Source organism: Paramisgurnus dabryanus, chromosome 24 (genome assembly GCF_030506205.2).
Source record: "Paramisgurnus dabryanus chromosome 24, PD_genome_1.1, whole genome shotgun sequence".
Taxonomy (NCBI): Eukaryota; Metazoa; Chordata; class Actinopteri; order Cypriniformes; family Cobitidae; genus Paramisgurnus; species Paramisgurnus dabryanus.
In genome coordinates, this window is record NC_133360.1 from 8,903,801 (window position 1) to 8,922,643 (window position 18,843).

At 36.5% G+C, this 18,843-nt stretch overlaps 1 protein-coding gene across 1 annotated transcript in view; it reads right to left on the bottom strand.

The window, feature by feature from the left end:
- Positions 1-5,114: 5,114 nt before the first annotated feature.
- Positions 5,115-18,843, bottom strand: part of ahr1b (aryl hydrocarbon receptor 1b) — a 33,136-nt gene continuing 19,407 nt past the window's right edge. Inside the window, exons 5-11 of the mRNA XM_065243237.1 lie at positions 17,557-17,683; positions 16,790-16,926; positions 15,169-15,371; positions 14,865-14,974; positions 14,188-14,329; positions 12,599-14,090; positions 5,115-8,135 (exon numbers count right to left, since the gene is read on the bottom strand). Of these exons, the coding sequence (XP_065099309.1) occupies positions 7,974-8,135; positions 12,599-14,090; positions 14,188-14,329; positions 14,865-14,974; positions 15,169-15,371; positions 16,790-16,926; positions 17,557-17,683 (2,373 nt within the window). The 3' untranslated portion in view covers positions 5,115-7,973. The remainder of the gene's footprint in view (positions 8,136-12,598; positions 14,091-14,187; positions 14,330-14,864; positions 14,975-15,168; positions 15,372-16,789; positions 16,927-17,556; positions 17,684-18,843) is intronic.

The following is an 18,843-nucleotide window of genomic DNA, read 5'->3' on the forward strand; positions in this document are numbered from 1 at the left end:
GAGGTTTCTGGAGATGTTGTGAGATTCAAACCTGCAAACTTTCAGTTGATCTAAACCCAAATACTACGCTAAAATCAAGCGAAATCCATGCTTACAGTTTTAGCAGAATCAAAACATTAGATCACCATCTGTTGCATTCAAAGATGACTTAATCTTTAGCAACAGTTGTGTTTAGTTTCTCCGCTGGGTTTCTTAATGGAGGACGATTTACCCACGAGACCTTTTTAACAGAACAAACATCTACAACAGACTAGATTCAGAATAACATCCTGTGCCGAGAACACTACTGTCTGGAGATGTTTGGTCCATGATTTATTTTGTTTGTTAAGTTTTTATTTAAATACCATTAAAGACTTGTCTCTTTATATGGAACAAACATGAGGTATAGTTCTGCACCAACATTTTTCGAATCAATTCAGAACTGAAGTAAATCTGTGCCTGGGAACCTGGTTTGCGGTCTGTGCATTTATTGGGCAGCAAACCTATAAATAGAAGTGTAAGACCGTTAACACGTCGCCAAGCGATGCCAGGCCTGGGAAAGCAATGGCTCAGTAGAAACATCACTTTCTATTCCTATAAATGAACCGCAGGGTGATAATAAGCAGTCACAATCGCTCCTGCTCTCTGATTTGGGGTGTGTCGGGAGGGTACGTGACAGACAGCCTTGCGTGAGAGTCCAGCCGACAGGAACCAGGAGCCTGCGGGTTCCCGGAGAGGATATGACTGGACTGATCCACACTCCCAAACATGAGTGGACACCTCAGTCTGGGGTCAGAAAGACAGAGAGAAACAATGGCCTTCACCAAAATACTGCACCAGCTCCACTAGCTCGCAGTCTTAAAAAAAATAATGCTTTACTTGGCGACAACTGGAAAACAGAAAGATTTTAAATAGTAAAAATTAAATACTGAGAGGAGCCATAAATCAATAGGCCTTGTGGTGAAACTGTATAAAACATGGACGTAGTGTCTTCAACTGTAGGCCAATACTGAAGCCAAATGTGGGCGGAGACGGTCTTCGCCATCTTGGCAAATGCATCACCGCGCGGCGTGTCACTCACGGATAACCGAAAGATGGCCACGGCAGCCTCCGCCTACTATTGGCTTCAAAAACGATCTTCAGAAACCCAAGGGCGACGTCATGGACACTATGTCCATATTTTTTTACAGTCTATGGGATTGACAATTCACAGCTTAAGTCACTTCCGTGTTGGCTTCATCAGAAAGATCGGAAGGTTGCCCCTTGAGTGAAACATATTTGAGAGACCCCTTTAAATCAAAAAGTTTTAGTTTATGAGCGTATTTGTATGCTTGTGGAGACTTTAACATATAGGTTACATTTAAAATGTACACATTTCTCTTTTAGGAAAACAGACCGAAAATACTTATTACTCATCCTGCACTACATAGATTTTTATCAGATGCTTTCTAGAATGGAAAGTCCCTCCCTCTACTGCGCACCTTTACAGACTGGCAAGTAGCGATTCAAAGTTAATAGCTACACTGAAAAAAATGATTTATTCAATTTACTCCTTTTTTTAAGTGGTTGCAATCATTTTATTTAAGTTACATTTAAACAAACAAAACATTAGGAATAAATAAATAAATAAATAAACTTTTGTTTAAATGTAGCTTAAATAAATTGATTGCAACAACTTACCTTAAAATTTTTTTGTAAATTGATTGAAAAGTTAATAGCTACACTGAAAAAAAAGATTTATTCAAAATACTAAATTTTTTAAGTGGTTGCAATCATTTTATTGAATTTACATAAAAAATAAATAAATAAATAAATAAAATAAATTTGGTTTAAATGTAGCTTAAATACATTTTTTGCAAAACTTACCTAATAAATTTAGTAAATTGAATGAAAAGTTAATAGCTACACAATGAAAAAAAAGATTCATTCAATTTACTCAATTTTTTTTAAGGTAAGTGGTTGCAATAAATTTATTTAAGCTACATTTAAACAAAGAAGAATGTAAAAGTCCAAACAAAACAAAAAACTTTTGTTAAATGTAGCTTAAATAAATTGATTGCAACCACTTACCTTAAAAATTGAGTAAATTGAATCAATCAGTTTTTCAGTGCACTGAAAAAAAATTATTTATTCAATTTTAAAAAAAATTTAAGTTGTTGCAATCATTTTATTTAAGTTACATTTAAAAAAAAATCATAAATAAATAAAAACACTTGTTTAAATGTAGCATAAATAAATTGATTGCAACCACTTACCTTAAAAAATTGAGTAAATTGAATGAGAAAAGATTTATTCAATATACTCAATTTTTTAAGTGGTTGCATAATTGCAACCACTTAAAAAAATTGAGTATATTGAATAATTTTTTGTTTAAATGTAACTTAAATAAAATAATTTTTATTTAAGTTACATTTAAACAAAAAATTATAAATAAATAAATAAACTTTTGTTTAAATGTAGCTTAAATAAACTGATTGCAACAACTTACCCTAAAAAATTGAATAAATTGAATGAAAAGTTAATAGCTACACTGAAAAAAATGATTTATTCAATTTACTTAATTTTTTAAATGCTTGCAATAATTTTATTTAAGTTACATTTAAACAAAAAAATAGAAAAAAATAAATAAATGTACTTTTGGTTAAATGTATCTTAAATAAATTGACTGCAACCACTCACCTTAAAAAAAATTGTAAATTGAATGAATATTTTTTTCAGTGCATAAAATAAGCAAAACAATTTTTTTGTTGTTGCTCAGAATAGCAGCAGATTGTGTTAGCAGTGCAAAGGTCATGGGTTCAAACCCAGGGAACACACATACTGATAAAGATGTATACCTGTATGTTGCTTTGCAATAGCAGACAGTAGTATGCCTTTGGTATATTTCTATATTAAAAAAAATAAATATTACAAAATAGCCACAAAATCATGTATAAAAATTGCAGTAACTTCGTTGAAAGCGTTCAAGTGTGATCAAAGAGCTTGCTCTTAATATGATTTCAATAATAACATCACTTACAACCGCTTTATGCGCACATGAGAAAACAGTTTGTAGCATCTGAGGATAGTTGAATGTTTTATGAGACAGAAGACCGTTTGTCTGATATTTATAAGAAAAAAAAAACGATGACTGGAAAATTCCTGGATTTTATTTGCCTTGCATGAAGAAACATAACCAAGAACCCCACAAACCCTGCTGGGAAATCCAGCTAAAACTAGTTAAGGATGTTGATGGTTTTAAACTATATTTTTATACAAGCAGGTGATCCCATTGGCAGAATGACTAATTCAGTCAGTAAGCACATTAATAATACATGGCATTAGTGAAATGTCTGGATGATGAATATTTTAAGACATTTTAGCAGAAACAGACTCTCATTGGCTGCTCATAGCAAATAATAGTTTATACGGTTGCAGTGCATGCTGGAAGGAGTTTTAGTGATATGTGGATGTTTTCTGTGTACAACCCGGGTCACTATCTCTCTTATGTTGTGTATATTTTCACCTGTCTGGCTCGGTCTATAGGGATCTCTGTTTTGTCTGCCTCTGTTGCTAGGGTGGGACTGAAGAGAGATGTTGTGCACCTCATGTGTTACTGGTCCTGTCACAAGTGAGCAAAAATCATAGAGACACGAGAGAGAGAGAGAGAGAGAGAGAGAGAGAGAGAGAGAGAGAGAGAGAGAGAGAGAGAGAGAGAGAGAGACCCAGTGTTAGGTCAAACCAGCATAGATTCATTTATTTCTTTTTGACCCAACGCTGGGTTATTTTCAACCAAGCGATTGGTTAAAAATAGACGAACCTAACCCATTGTACCCATTTCAACACATCGTTGGGTTAAATATATAAATTTTCTGGGTTAATTTAACCCAACAGATAGGTTGTCCGTTTTTGACCCAACGCTGGGCTTAAAATAACATCCAGGCCACTCCTCAATGTTTGTTTGCCTGTGTTTTTTGCACTATGGCAGGTGTGAAAAGGGGACATTCGGCTTGGGCGATCGATACAGGGATAAAGTGCTGAGAAGGAATGTTTGGAAACAAGTTAGCGGCGCTCGTGTGAGACGAATGCATTAACACCAGGCTGAGTCTCCATAGATGACTATGACCTGTGAAGTTTAAACTATATGATGGACAGTTTCATAATTTTTTTTGATCGACTATGGTACTTGGTGGGCAACGATTAATCGCGATTAATAGCATACAAAATAATGTGTTATTATATAATAATGAGTTTTTGCATAATATATGAGTGTGTGCTGTGTCTTATTATTATCTATATATAAATACACACACATTCATTCATGTTTTTAAAAAACCATTTACGTGTGTATATATATTTATGGATATTTTATATATTCTATATTATATATAAAGTAAAAACATATATATATATATATATATATATATATATATATATATATATATATATATATATATATATATATATATATATATATATATATATATATATATATATATATATATATATATATATATATTTAAACACAATACATTTCAGAATTTTTTATTTATATATGAATGTTTTTACTTAATATATAGTATAGAATATATAAAATATCCATAAATATATATACACACGTAAATGGTTTAAAAAAAAAGTAAAAACATTCATATATATAAATGAAAAATTCTGAAATGTATTGTGTTTAAATATATATATATATATATATATATATATATATATATATATATATATATATATATATATATATATATATATATATATATATATATATATATATATATATAAAAAAGTAAATAAAAGTAAATAAAAATTGTCGATTAATCGTGATTAATCGCATACAAAATAAGATATATATATATCTCACAATTAATCGACAATTTTTTAAAAACTTTTATTTACTTGTTATTTTTTAAGTTGTCTCTGTAAACAAATGGAGATGATGCGACGCTGGCTGAACTGATGCTTGTAGGTAACGTGACAATGACAACATGGCGAATGTAGTACATCTGCATTTCATTTATATTATATAGTACATCGAGCATGTTAGTCAAAACCCAAGACGGTACTCGATTTCGGATGCAGCCAAAGAAAAAAACAAAATGTGCAAAAATGAACTTGAGAGAAAGACTGGTTTATAGTGCAAGGTTGGTTGTGATTGCACAGATTCTTTAATCAAATGACCAAATTGTACATTTCAACATGGACAGAACTTCATCTGTAACTATATTCACTACTTCCAGTGTGTTAAAATAAATCCAAATGTGCTTTTCTTTAAAAAAACATGGGCATCAACATTTTTTAAACAATAATACATTTAAATTCGGAGTAAAATTGAGCAGTATGGCACCACGTTCTTTTCATTTTAAAGTGTAAAACATCTTTTTAAAAACACAAAGCGGAAAATAATACCAAAAAGGAAATATTTACTCCAAACACGTCTACATCTCGTGTCGGAGATCAAGTAAAACCTAGTGCTCTTTAAAACAGTGCTCACGACAATATAAAATAAACAGATTATTTACAAATGGTACTTGTTAAACATTTTGTAGATCGTACTCCATATGCTAATATGGTTTTATCATGTATGTAGATATAATCAATTCCATAGCTACGATTTGAGCCATTCTTACCGTACTTCTTATAGAAATGTCTGTAAATACAATTTTATTAAAAAACAAAAACAAAGAGGCAGTCCTGAAAATCCATTGTGACTTCATTAAAGGAAAACACCACAGTTTTTCAATATTTTACTATGTTCTTACCTCAACCTCAATAAACCATGGCAATTTTTAAAGCAGATAAAAACCATCAATATTACTGCATCCGAAGTCGAAGTGCTGCAAACGAAGTGCTCTTCCGCCATACAATATAGTTCAAATTTTTTATCTGCTTAAAAAATCACCACGTTTTATTTTGTGCCACCATACTTACTTGTGTAACTACTCATGTAACAGTCTTTAAAAACGAGAAACATGGAAGTGTTTGGTGGCTTTAAATTCATCCCTGTTTGGATCCTAAGGAAAGAATGGGGCTAGGCTAAATGCTAACACATTCACGAGGCGCTGTATAAAGATTAAGTGCACGCATTGAAAAAAGATAGGTATGTAGTAATTCATCTCTTGAAGTAAGAACATAGTAAAAAACGGTGGTAATTTCATTTAAATGAACAATATTATTATTATCAATTAACACATTTATTAATAAAACACACTGAAGCCCCATGAAATCTTCTTTTTTCATCTGCTTTACAATATACTCAACACATTCAGTGTCTTAGGTTTCCAGAATATCGTTTTTACGACAAAAAAAAAACACTTCTACAAACTGTTTTTTTAAAATTCATTGCTAATACACTGGAGGTATAATTTATAAAGTTAAAGGGATAGTTAATAATAAATTTGATGTTTATTAACCTCAGGCCATCCGATAAGTTGGTGACATTTTTTCTTCAGTGGAACAATAAACAAAAAAATGATATTTTGTAGAAACCCCAGTGCTCTGTGATCCACGTAATGCAAGTCAACGGTTTCCACCACTTTGAGACTTCAAAAGAAGATATATCCAATACAAACGTAATCCCCACGACTCCTGGTGACATATAGACGTAACGGGGGAGACTTTAACGTTATCACTGGCGGCCATCTTGTTACAGGCAAGCTTTCCGGCGAGCTCTGTGGTACCTGATGTAAGGCGAGTGATCTGCACAAATACTCTTATCTTGCTGAAATCTTGACGGATTTACAAATCGTTTGGTTTCTTACGAACTTTAATAACGTGGCTATGATTATGAACATGTTTCATGAACATTATTCATAAGTATGCAGTGACATAAGTACTCTCTTACATTTATAACAAACCAAACAGTTTGAAAATCGGTAGAAAAATAAGCAAGTTATGGTTATTTAAAAAGTACATGCACCATTAAAACACAATGCTACGAGTAAGCGAGCTGACTGTGACAAGATGGCCGCCAGGTACAGACGTCAACCTATTGGATGCCCTGAGGGTGAGTACAGCAAATTTGTACTTTTGGGGTTAAAAATTGTGAAATATTCTCGGTGTTGCTATTAACTTTCACTCCAATTGAGACAAAACTACTCAATAAAAATCTACAAATTGTGATTTTATCATTTCAATGAATATTTTTTTCAATCCGAGTTCAGGCATGATCAACTGCATCTAAAAATAGGGGTGCCAAACCTCATAAAATGTAGCTGATCAATAGATCAAAAAGACCAAAGTGTCGTCTAAAGAAGTTATATTTGCATCTTAATGCCAAAGTCCTGCATTTCCTTCCTGCGAGTGCATATAAGATGTTTATTCTGAATGACAAAATCTAACTTTTTACTGCTTTATTATTGATAACTATTCCCTAAATCGTTATTTATGATGTTATAATAAACATAATACTCTTGATTTCCGAATAAATATGCATCCCAATCTTCCGTTCACATAAATCTCTTATTTAGTTACTGCGTTTCAGAACAATCGGTTTCATAAGAGCTAGATACTGCACGCGCTCCTGACGTGATTTACAGACAACGAGGCTTCATTCATAAAACAAGAGCAAAACAAATTGATTTCGACAGTCCTTCATGTGTCATTGTTACGTAAATAGTCACAATGCAATAGTGTGCTTGTGACTTTATGAATGAGAGCCAATAAATGGCGGCCAACGTTACGTAACCACAACGATCGTACTAAATCCGGTTTAACTGCATCTGTCAACCTAGACACATCACTGCATCTCACAAACCATCAGTTATCAATAACATTAATGAAATTATCCCAACATTTTCCTAATAAATATAATAATAAGAGTGCTATCAGATTATATTGGGTGATTTTATTAGGTACTTGATCTTCCAGTTACACTTCTGGCTCATTTCATATAAATAAAAACGAACGCAATTCAAGTAAACAAAATTAAAAAGAACTCTGTGTACTTTTGTCGTTCTGACAGTCCTTTGTGATTGATGGCATCTCTTCGGATGGATATTTGACTCTGATCAGAGGTAAAAACCGGTGGTCTGAGGGTCTGGCGTAGGTGGTACGGGCTCAGAAAGGGGACAGGGACCGTTGCTGGATGTGGTCGTCAAGTTGCCATTGGGAATCAGACAGCTTCCTGCGTAAGCAACACTAGTGGGGTTGAGAATGAAGCTGGTTTCCATCTGGATTTAAATAATAACAAACAAATGTGAGACAGTTTCATGTTTTTAATTTTCCTTCAAAAAACGTCAACAAGGGTCACACATAAAACTGATGTGACTGTCATATGAGCAACGCAATATCTTCCACTTCCTATATAAAAGTCTACAATGTGTGTAGTATCAGATGCATGAGGTAATATATGGAGATGGGATTGTAGGTCAAAATTGCTTACGCCTGGATGGGCGGTAAATCTCTATTCATTATTCAGCTGTGAGCAATGACCCACACACATATACACTCAATGCAATGATGGACATAAAAGACCAAATTCTCTGCATTGTCAATTTTATGCTCATTCACTTCTTTTTCAATTTGATTTTGTTGTGTCTCGATGTTTGAATTTGTCCTTTAAGGATCAGATAATCCCATTTGTCCACTATCTCTCTCTCTCTCTCTCTCTCTGACAGTGTGTTCTGGGTGGTTACCAGGGAGGTGATGTGCAGTTCCTAGAGTGTACTATGTGTGCAAGATTGATGCCAGGTCTTCTGGGTGGATGCAGTGCCGGTCCTAGATGCTGGGGGGCCCTAAGCAAAGCTTTGTGAGGGGCCCTCTGTCAGTGCATTCAGACCCTTATAGCATAGCACACATACATCTCGGAGACGTCTATTTGATGTCTGCGTTTACATCTGCAAGATGTCTTATTTAAATTGTTTTCTCATCTGCAATACGTCTGTGAGACGTCTCCTAAAAGATGTCATATAGACATATTGAAGATGTCTGCAAGACGTTTTTGATTTAGAATGTATGTAAAGCAGCTCTTTTCCTTTATAAGATGTTTTTACACACCAGATGTATTCCAGATCTCCAGATCTTTACCAGACATCTCACAGACGTACCTGTGCTATCTGGGTAAAACCCAGTCAATGTTGCTGTTAGTTAGTTGTTAACTAACCACATAGTGTATTATCTTATAGCTGTATAATATTCCCATATGCACATTACTTTGAAACCCTGACTGATAAACTTGCTGATTTTAACATGAAACATGTATTTGCTGATAAGTTGTTTTGATTTAAATGTGTTGTGAGAAGCACTACAAAATTTACCTGATCTAAATGAATGTAATGAATCAAATTAAATTACATATAAATACATACTGTTAATACACAGGGGTTAAATTGGGATTTGTTATGTGGGGGGGGGCTCTGTGGGGAGGGGTACTTCGAGGGGTAACATGTTTAATACTGATGACAGCAAAGCCACTGGTGTGTTTCAATGACATTCTGGACCTCTGATAGGATTTGATAAGTTTCAGCTTTAAAAGAGCATTTCACCCGTAGAAACATTAATCTTTATTGAAAGTGTTATATTTGTAGTCGAAATGTAACATACATTTAGAATTAGGTGCCTATTTGACAGAGAAAAGGGGTGTTTGTAGTCTCATTCCCTCAACAAAGACATTGCACTTCCTTCTTTCAATGATGCAAAATGATGATTTTTACATCATTGAAAGAAGGATGTGCAACACTGAAATCTGTATTTCTCCAGTCTCAGCGGCAACTGAGAAAATGATGCATGACCATTCAAAAACATGACTGGAGTTCTAACTATACAAAGCTTAATGCAAATGGGTGAAGTGTCCCTTTAAAGCTGTCACAGAGGTTGACCCCAAATATTTTAAAAATAGTGTCTGATTTTAAATATTGCAAATCTATGAGTTTGACACCCTATATCCATTTGTTGCACATGTCATTATGCACAACTGATCAAACTTTAAAGTAAGTTAAAAGAATCAATCTCCTTGAATAATTCTAGGCATAAGATGCCCAAAAAGACTCAATTAACAAGATAAGGTACAACACACAGTACTGTATCAGCAACATGTCTTAGAAATTAGCCATAGAGATTCCCTATGCTGGTCAGCAGCTACAATCATATAGTTAGGTTTGATTTGTGTAATCAAAATACATTATTTTATTATCTATACAATGAGTTATATCCAGTGTTATCCAGTTAACATACTGTAATTAAACGAGTGACATATACTTTAATCCTTTACAAATTTCAAGTCTTCTATTAAGTTTTCTCGACGTGGGCACCATTCTTACCTCTCTCTCTCTCTCTCTCTCTCTCTCTCTCTCTCTCTCTCTCTCTCTCTCTCTCTCTCTCGTCAAATTATCCTGCACGAGAGCGCGTTCTTGAAGTTCAAAGGAAAAAGCGCGTGTTTTCGCGGCAATTGTGTCACCCAATTCGCGTCATTTGAATCGCCCCATGCGTGTCTTTACATTGACTTAATCTGCTCGCGCAAATCCTTTATCTTGTTCCCTTGCTTCACGTTTTTTTCCCTTTATTCTGCTCCAGACGGATAGCTTTGTCTTTGTTTTAAATCAATGGTGGGCATATAATATGCGCATCGTTACCAAATCACTCTTCTGCGTCATGCACGCGGCCGTTTCTAAATTTGAAGGCTGCAACCTCCGAATCATGTCGCATATGCGCGCTGCATACGTCATCAAGCCTGATTTATTTAAAGGCGCTCTAAGCGAATAATGTGCGACGTCACTTCCTGTTGATGTTTGAACTGTTTTCAAACAGACAGAGCGTAGCTACCTCCTCCCCCTCCCCCTCCCTTCCGTGCTTTCATGAACGCGCCCAACCCCCACCCCCAAATCCTTCTTGTCGTTTATTGGCTGGAACACTTTGTTATGGTTTCTGTTTGTAGGTTTGGCCATTTGTTGATATTGCCGTTTGTGAAGCCGGGGCTGTCTACAGAGATCGCGTTTTTTTACAGTTTGATCAGCGGACAGGCAGCAAGCAGATAGTGAGGAGATGTTTCCGGTATGTAACAAAAAATGTTTTATGGTCTAAAACGCTTCAATTCGCTTAGAGCACCTTTAAGTTAAATAAGCATTTCATTTGCAAGTCATAAGCATAATATAACAATTAACCATTAACTAAGAATAATAGTCAACATTATAATTGTTAATATTCTAAAATACGTTTTTATGACGCATATGCAGCCTACAAATGTGACCTCTGAAGGCTGCAGCCTTCGGATTGAGAAACTGCCTGCATGTTGTCCGAGTACATATCAGTGATTTAAGAAATCATTAAGTATTTTTAAAAACCCGCACAAATTCGGAAGTTTGCAAATTATTTAAATTATAGCGTCTTGTTTTCATTAAACATAATAATAATTTTTCTTTGATATAATGGTTTTAAATAATTCTGAGATCAAGGGGGCCCTCTAGTGGTGCGGGGCCCTATGCAAATTGCCTACTTTGCGTATAGGAAAGACCGGCACTGGGTGGATGCTTCTTGGCCCATCACGTTCAATAATTAGGGTTAAGTGTAGAGATGCACTGAAAGTTTGGTAAATAAAAAAACTGAAAAAAATCAGCTTTCTGTGATAATTTAAAATGCTTCCATATACTGCCGACATGCGGCTCTCACGGTACCCTGGATCTTATTTAATTGCATCATCAAAAACGTAATTGTTTGGTAAAATTCATTCGGCCTTTTCACTTTTTCAAAAATTCAATTTTGGTATTTTTTCAGCCGAATAATTTTGGGCCCCGAACTTTCGAGGCATCCCTAGTTAAGTATTTGTTCAAATGTCCTAACAATCTACAACAAAAATCTGTGAATACCAAGCAAAAAAATGACACCAGCATGGTGCCCTACTTGTGGGAAGGCAAGATCGTCTAGATAAATGAGTGCAGACAGGGTCCCATGGTTTCCAACTACTCCCTGCTGCATGAGTGGCCCCTTTGTGAGGGTTTCGCTACCTCTCTCGCTCTTTCAAATCCTCAGGCATCAAAGTAACAATGGAGCAAATGCTACATTGCCTACAGTCAGAATATAGAAAATAGCCAAAAAGCCTGCCTGCTGCTCTTGGCTTGACCTGGAAGCTTACAGGAAGATTACAATCTTAACCACAGTCACCATAATAAAAGACACGCAGCAGGCAAAGCAAACATCCACCTGTGCTGGGCCCCACGGAGGGCCTCGGGGGACTGGAAAGACAGTAGGGTCTGTCATTGTACATGCAGTCTCAGTATATTAGCTGTGACCTGTTAGCTCTTGGTCTCCTATTCAGAGCACAATTAGATGAGTGTAAGCATTTAGGTCAATGGAAAAGAAAGGAAAATGTTAGGGGGTTGGGTGGGGCATATCATCGAGTCTAGACAACCTGTTTTACAACTATAAAAAGACCATATGGGTACCATAAAGGTATACTTTAGGTATTCCTTTAAAACAGGGGTGTCCAATCCCGGTTCTGGAAAGCTGGTATCCTGCAGAGTTTAGTTGAAACTTCCCTCAACACACTTTCCTTAAAGTTTCTAGTCTGCCTAGGAAGACCTTGATTAGCTGGTTCAGGTGTGTTTGATTAGGGTTGAAGCAAAACTTTGCAGAGACACCGCCCCCCAGGATTGGACACCTATGCTTTACAATGATAAAGGAATCAACGGGATATTCTTACCTTACTGTGAGTGGTGTCGTGAGTCAGATTAGAGCCATAATTTGTCAATGAGGGGAAGGTCTGAGAAGGGGTTAAATCCAGAATTTGATCTAGTGAGGAGTTTTGTTTGGTACAGGTGGTGTAATAAGTGGGTGGGACCTTTGGCTGCTGATGTTTCTCATGATCCTGCTGATAGGATGAGGAAGACGCCATGACTCCTGGAAACTGCTCCACATCTGAACTATTGTTTAGTGTTAACTCCACCCCTGAACCATCGGACATATCATACATGACATGGTTACCCATTGCATTGTGTATATGTGATGTCTGGCCATTAGGAAAACAAGGTCCATTTGTGCTAAGGTCTGTGCAGTTGAATCCGTGCCATTGGGGGTAACTGTAGATCCCGTTTGTAGAGGCTTGTCCACCCTCAGCAGGTTTCTGTTTATATTGGAATGGGACTAGCATCTGATTTTGTCCTGTTATTTTGTCACCAAGTGGAGACAACTTGTTCAAGTTGGTTTGTGTGTGTTCGGGGGCCCAGTGATCATTGTTGACACCTTGTACCGAATTTACCAACAAGGTGTCTTGCTGGGTAAGAAACGATGCAGGGGTCTCAGTTTCAGATATAGGAGGCATCATCGGTGCAGGGATCCAGTTGTCGGTTTTGCAATGGCCGTTGAGATGTTGTTGCATCTGTTGTGAGAGCTGAATTATGGGTGCTGGAAGTTTCGGTGGCCAGAAAGGTGTGTACATTGCAGGCATGGAGGGAGTAACTTCAGCAGCTGAGTCAGAAGTAGACGGTAGACAGAGCTTAGATGGTTCAGGAGTATCTACTTCAGTGGGAGGTAATAAAACACCACCTGCAGTGTCATCAAGACGGTTCTCTAGTGAATCGTGGATGTAAGAAAGGATTTCATTGTTGGTAAGAAGATCGTTCAGAGATGGGATATAATCAGATTCCATGTCCACCTGGATCATCCTCTCATCCAAAAGAAGTAATTCAAGATCCTCCGCATTGAGTCCGAGGTTTTCCAGGGCATTAAATAGCTCGCTGTTGGAGCAGCTCTCTTCATTTCCCAGGGACAAAGAGTCTAATATGGCAAGTAGTGGGTCAAAACTTGTTGGGTCTTGTTTGGAGCAGGCAATTACACCATTCTGTGTCGGATTCCAGTTATCATTCCCTGCAGAAGATGAAAAAGTGCTAGTTTCTCCTTGGCTGCTAAAGAGGCTACTGTGAAAGGACATTCGGGGCTCCATTGCAGGCTGACACACGTAAACAGACTCGTCTTGTCTCATCATGGCTCCAAGCAGAGAGCTGGGGTCCACATTATCCTTCCCACTTTTGTCCCCCTTACTCTTTTTGGTTTTGCCGCTCTTCCCTTTACCCTGAACGGTGTCAGGGATGCCTGGCATGGGGTAGCTGATTTGGTACAACAGAGCCTCTCCGGTTGCAAAGGTAAAGGGAAGGTGCATGGATCGTTTCCTCAGGTGCTCCCCACCCTCTTCTTCCCTGAATAAATTGTGGTGTAAAGAGTTTCAACGAACTTGTCAAAATGTCACAGTTAGAAGACATGTAGTCTAGCAAGCTAACCAACTTATGTACTTACACAAGAGGCCTCTGAGTGGCAATGATGTAGTCAGGCTTGCCGTTCTTATAGACGAGTCTAGCGTTAGCTTGTACCCATTTCCAACGATTGTCCTTTGTAAGCAGTCTGAACACAGTCAGACCACTTTCTCCAGTTTTGATCACTGTAATAGCAAAATTTCAATATTTTAAACCCAAGTATTTAGGTATACTTGCCATTAGGGCCCAAAAATAACACTAGCCAAGAGCTAAATAAGAGTAAAATTAGCCTTGGTTGGAGTACGGTTGAACGGTAGCTTCCTTGGTGTCTAGTACTGCTTGGTGCACTGATCAAAAATATTGACATAGATATATTTTGAAATCAACAACAGTCCTACTGTCTCTCTCTTTTTTACTGAACCAGGACTCAGCCACACCTTGTCCATACAACAACATCTCAACAGATGTAACGTTGGCATCTTATGAAACACGCAATATGGGGACACTGTCATTTTTTCAATTAATCTTCTAAGAGAACCAGGCTAATGTATTTTAGTGACACTAGGGTTTATTTTAGACACAAAGCCCTTGGCAATAATGTCAGCATGCATTAGCACAACAAAGTCGAACATCATTTTCCGAAACATCAGATCAATGCAGATTTTACTAGTAGTAAGGTTGCATCTAATTTACCAAAAAAGAGAAAATCGAAATTCTTACTCCTGACATGGTTCTCAGCACAGTAAAGCATATCAGCCGCATGGATGAATTGGTACCCTGTACCACGAACCCTCAGCTCCGCCTCTGTGTAGCCAAGAACAATTTTACCCCTGAAACACAGTCAGAACCAACATCACTATATCAGCATTAAACTAAGTATGTACATAATGTATCATTGTATTTAGAAACCTGCATTATAAGAATCCAAACATTTCATAATTGATGGTTCTTTGCAATTACTTTAGGCTAAGTTAATCTAAATATTTTAGCAGTTGCTGGATTGAATAAAAGCTTGTGGCATTACTTTGCATCACAGGCCATTGGGGTGAAGTCCAGCTTGTGCTTGGTTCTGAAGATCATGTTCTTGGTTCGGATCTCCATAATGGAGGGAGGCTGTAGGGGCGTCGCTATGGCGAACAGCGCGAGCTGGGGAGGCATCTGTCCTCCATCATCCATGCGTCTGTTCTGACCGTGTAAAAATTTTAGACGTCCTTGGAGGTTTAGGGCCTTTAAAAACAAGTGTTGAAAATCAGACTTCCATAAAATAAAATGAAATGTTTCGAAAAAAGGTCTATAAAATGTGAAAGCATGCCTTAATTTACGTACATAAACAACTGATAGATGTATTGTTTGTGCGTACGCAGCTGGAGATGTGAATTTGTTGACGTGCCCTTGGCAAACTATATCATGATTCAATGTCCACAATATAGTTCAAGGCTATTTAGATATAAAATATGCTTGATGTTTTGTGATTGTTTGATCAACCTTGCAAACGTTGTTCGGATTGGCGGAGTTCTGCGACATTACATCCGAGAGCGAGCGTTTAATCTACGTGTCTGTCATTATTATCATTATACTGTCATTTCTGAATCACACTAACACCACTAATACCACTGAGACAGCCCTTTCTTTCATACATGAATGGCACTTCCAGTAAATTGATAATTGAATATCTCTCATGAGATGGCCATCAAGGGACATTTCAAGGTGTTCAAGTGACAATCTCCACATCAAACCCTTAGAGACTTAATCTCCTGGAGTGATGGATTTTCCACTTCCCAGATTAGCAAACAAAGGAGTCGTCTTTATCCAAATATTTTTTTGGGATGATAGGGTGCCAGACGTAAAAATGCCAAACAAAAGTATTTTTTGTTATAGCCTCAGTTTGTTAAGCGATACTTTAACTTCCATAGATGCCTATTTGCTAAGGCTCGACTTTGTTGTTGTCTTCATTACAAGCTAACTTAAACTTGCTAGCTCTTCTGACTAAGCATGTTCACTTGTTATTTTCTGTCTCGCCCTATTTCTCTGAGGACAGATTAAACCTGATCCTCATGACCCTGCTGCTCCTTTGAGAGGGATTATAAGAAATGTACCAAATTTTTTGATCCCGCTGGGATCAGCGCAAGCACAGTATGACACACTGTTAGCCATGCTAACCTCAATGCTAACTCTGTCTGAAGGGATTAGGGGCATTCCCTAAAGTTTGTATGTTACACTTTTTTATATAGACTTGATCTTCAAGTAAGAGTTTGGGTGGGAAAAAAATTCACTTTTCTATAGGGTGACCATACGTGCCATTTTCCCGAACACATCCTGGCAAGAATTTCGGGCGTGTCCTCTGGAAGTTGCATTTGTCGACCGTACACGTTATCGGGGTTCTAACATTTCAGTTAAAAACATTATAAAATTAACAGTTATATCTCTTATTGTATTCTGAAGCATTCAAGGAAGTTTTTAATTGTACTTGTATGACAATAAAGGACTTGAGTTGACTTTGACGTAACAATCAAGAAGATTCAAGGCTGACGTAACTCAAACCTATTGGTTATTACATCCTGTTTTTGGATGTACATTATGCTAAATGCATTGCAAATTCTGTTTCATCTCGCTTTCAAACATCTCAGATGATGTTTAATACCTACCAGGAATCCCGAGGAGTTGTCTAAGAGGCAACGGAATCGACAGACGAAGCTTCTTTCGAGGAAAGAGGAGTTTTCGGGTGGAAGCTCGTCCGGGCTGCACGCCACCACAGACACACTCGGGACTGCTGGATTTCCATCTGAAAGAAACAAAAAAGAAACACACAATCACACAAAACTACCATGTAGCGTACGTAAGAATGCTTATTTTTACACGGCGCTAAAAAATCCTAAAAGATGATGGTAAAAAACTCTCCAGGGACTCTTTGTTGGATTAAGTTTTCATAAATAATTCTTGACTTATTAACGTTTTTATATAAATGTTCAATTAATTAGATGAAAAAATAGATCAAAACACACAAAATATGTGCCAAAAATGTAAAATGTAATGAAATTATTTCCTTATTTTATTTTAATAATTGTATTTTTATTTTCAAGGTGATAATGCATCTTTCCTGTCAAAATGAACTTAAATTAAAATGGAACTTCACAGTTTAATTTGATTTTAGTCACTATTATTGCGTGGACATTAATAAAAAGCCTTTTAAAAATGTATTTGCCGAAGTTTGCCTCTTGTCTCGAGATCGTAGTCGAGATCGTAGATGAAATGTCAAATCATCAATTGCTTTTTTATTTTGCAATTTAACAGGAAAAATGCATTATCACCTTAAATTTTTTTAATTAATTTTTTAATTTGGCACATATTATTCACTTTTAATTTTTATTTACTCATTTAGAATGGGAAGAAAAAAACTTCCATATTGACTGACCTTGCAGGGACTCATCGGTCTGGATGTTGGCCGGCGGAGGGTTTAGGGCCCAGTGCAGGTTGCTTCTGAAGGACTGCTGGTCTTCGGTATGGATGAGTTCAAACACATTCTGATGCATCACATCCGTCTGGTACATTAATGGAGAGATAAACAGCGAGTTGAAAGGGTATGAGCCTGTCTTTACAGATTTTTATATTTCTTTCCAATTTTTTTAAAGAAGTTCCATGATTTATGTTAGCAGTGCAAATGCATATATGTATAAAAAGTAAAAACTATTTGTTTTAGAAATATATCGGCCAATAATCGGTATTGGTGGATAAAAGCTAATTTTCACAGATTAAAAATGATAAATCCTGTTAATTAAAAGAGAACAGGAAAATGCAATGAATTTGAGCTCTGTGTATAGAAAATGAAAGAAACATCACTAGTTTAAATGGATGATTTACTCACCCCCAAGCTGTCCGAGATGCATATGTCCATTGTTTTTCAGACGAACACATTTTCAGTTATTTAAAAAAATGTTTTAGATCTTTCAGTTAATCAAATGTAAAGTTACGGGGTCCAAGTCCATCCTTCACAAAATCTTCTGATGGTAATCCCCACAGTGTTGTTGTAGAAATATCCACATTTAAAACTTTATAAACGAAAATAACTAGCATCCGGTAGCGCCGCCATCTTAGACTCCTCTGTATTCAGGAGAGAGTATTAGCGTAGTGTACGCACTTTTCTTAGTGACGTATGACAAATTCGGAGGGTGGGGGCACAGAGCACCAGCACAGAACCCTCCGTAAACTGCATACGCTCTTACCTTGAATGTGGACAAAGATGGCGGCGTTACCGGAAGCTAGTTATTTTCGTTTATAAAGTTTTAAATGTGGATATTTCTACAACAACACCGTGCGGATTACCCTCAGAAGGCCTTTGTTTATTATCGTGGAGCCGTTTGGATTTATTTTGTGAAGGATGGATGCATTTTTGTTGGACTTGAAGAACGTGGACCCTGTAACTTCACATTTAATCAACTGAAAGATCTAAAACATTTTCTAAAATAACTAAAAACTAAAAAAAAAACGCATCTCGGACAGCTTGGAGATGAGTAAATTGTGGGTTTAATATCATTTTTGGCCGAACTATCCGTTTAATGTTTAATATTAATGGTCATTATATGAATGGATACAAATCAGAAAATGTAATCTTCCAAATTTAGTTAATTCAAGTTAATATAACCACCAAACTACTGGTATTGGCAGATATCAGCCTGTTTCTCTTTTATTTTAATTTTTTTGA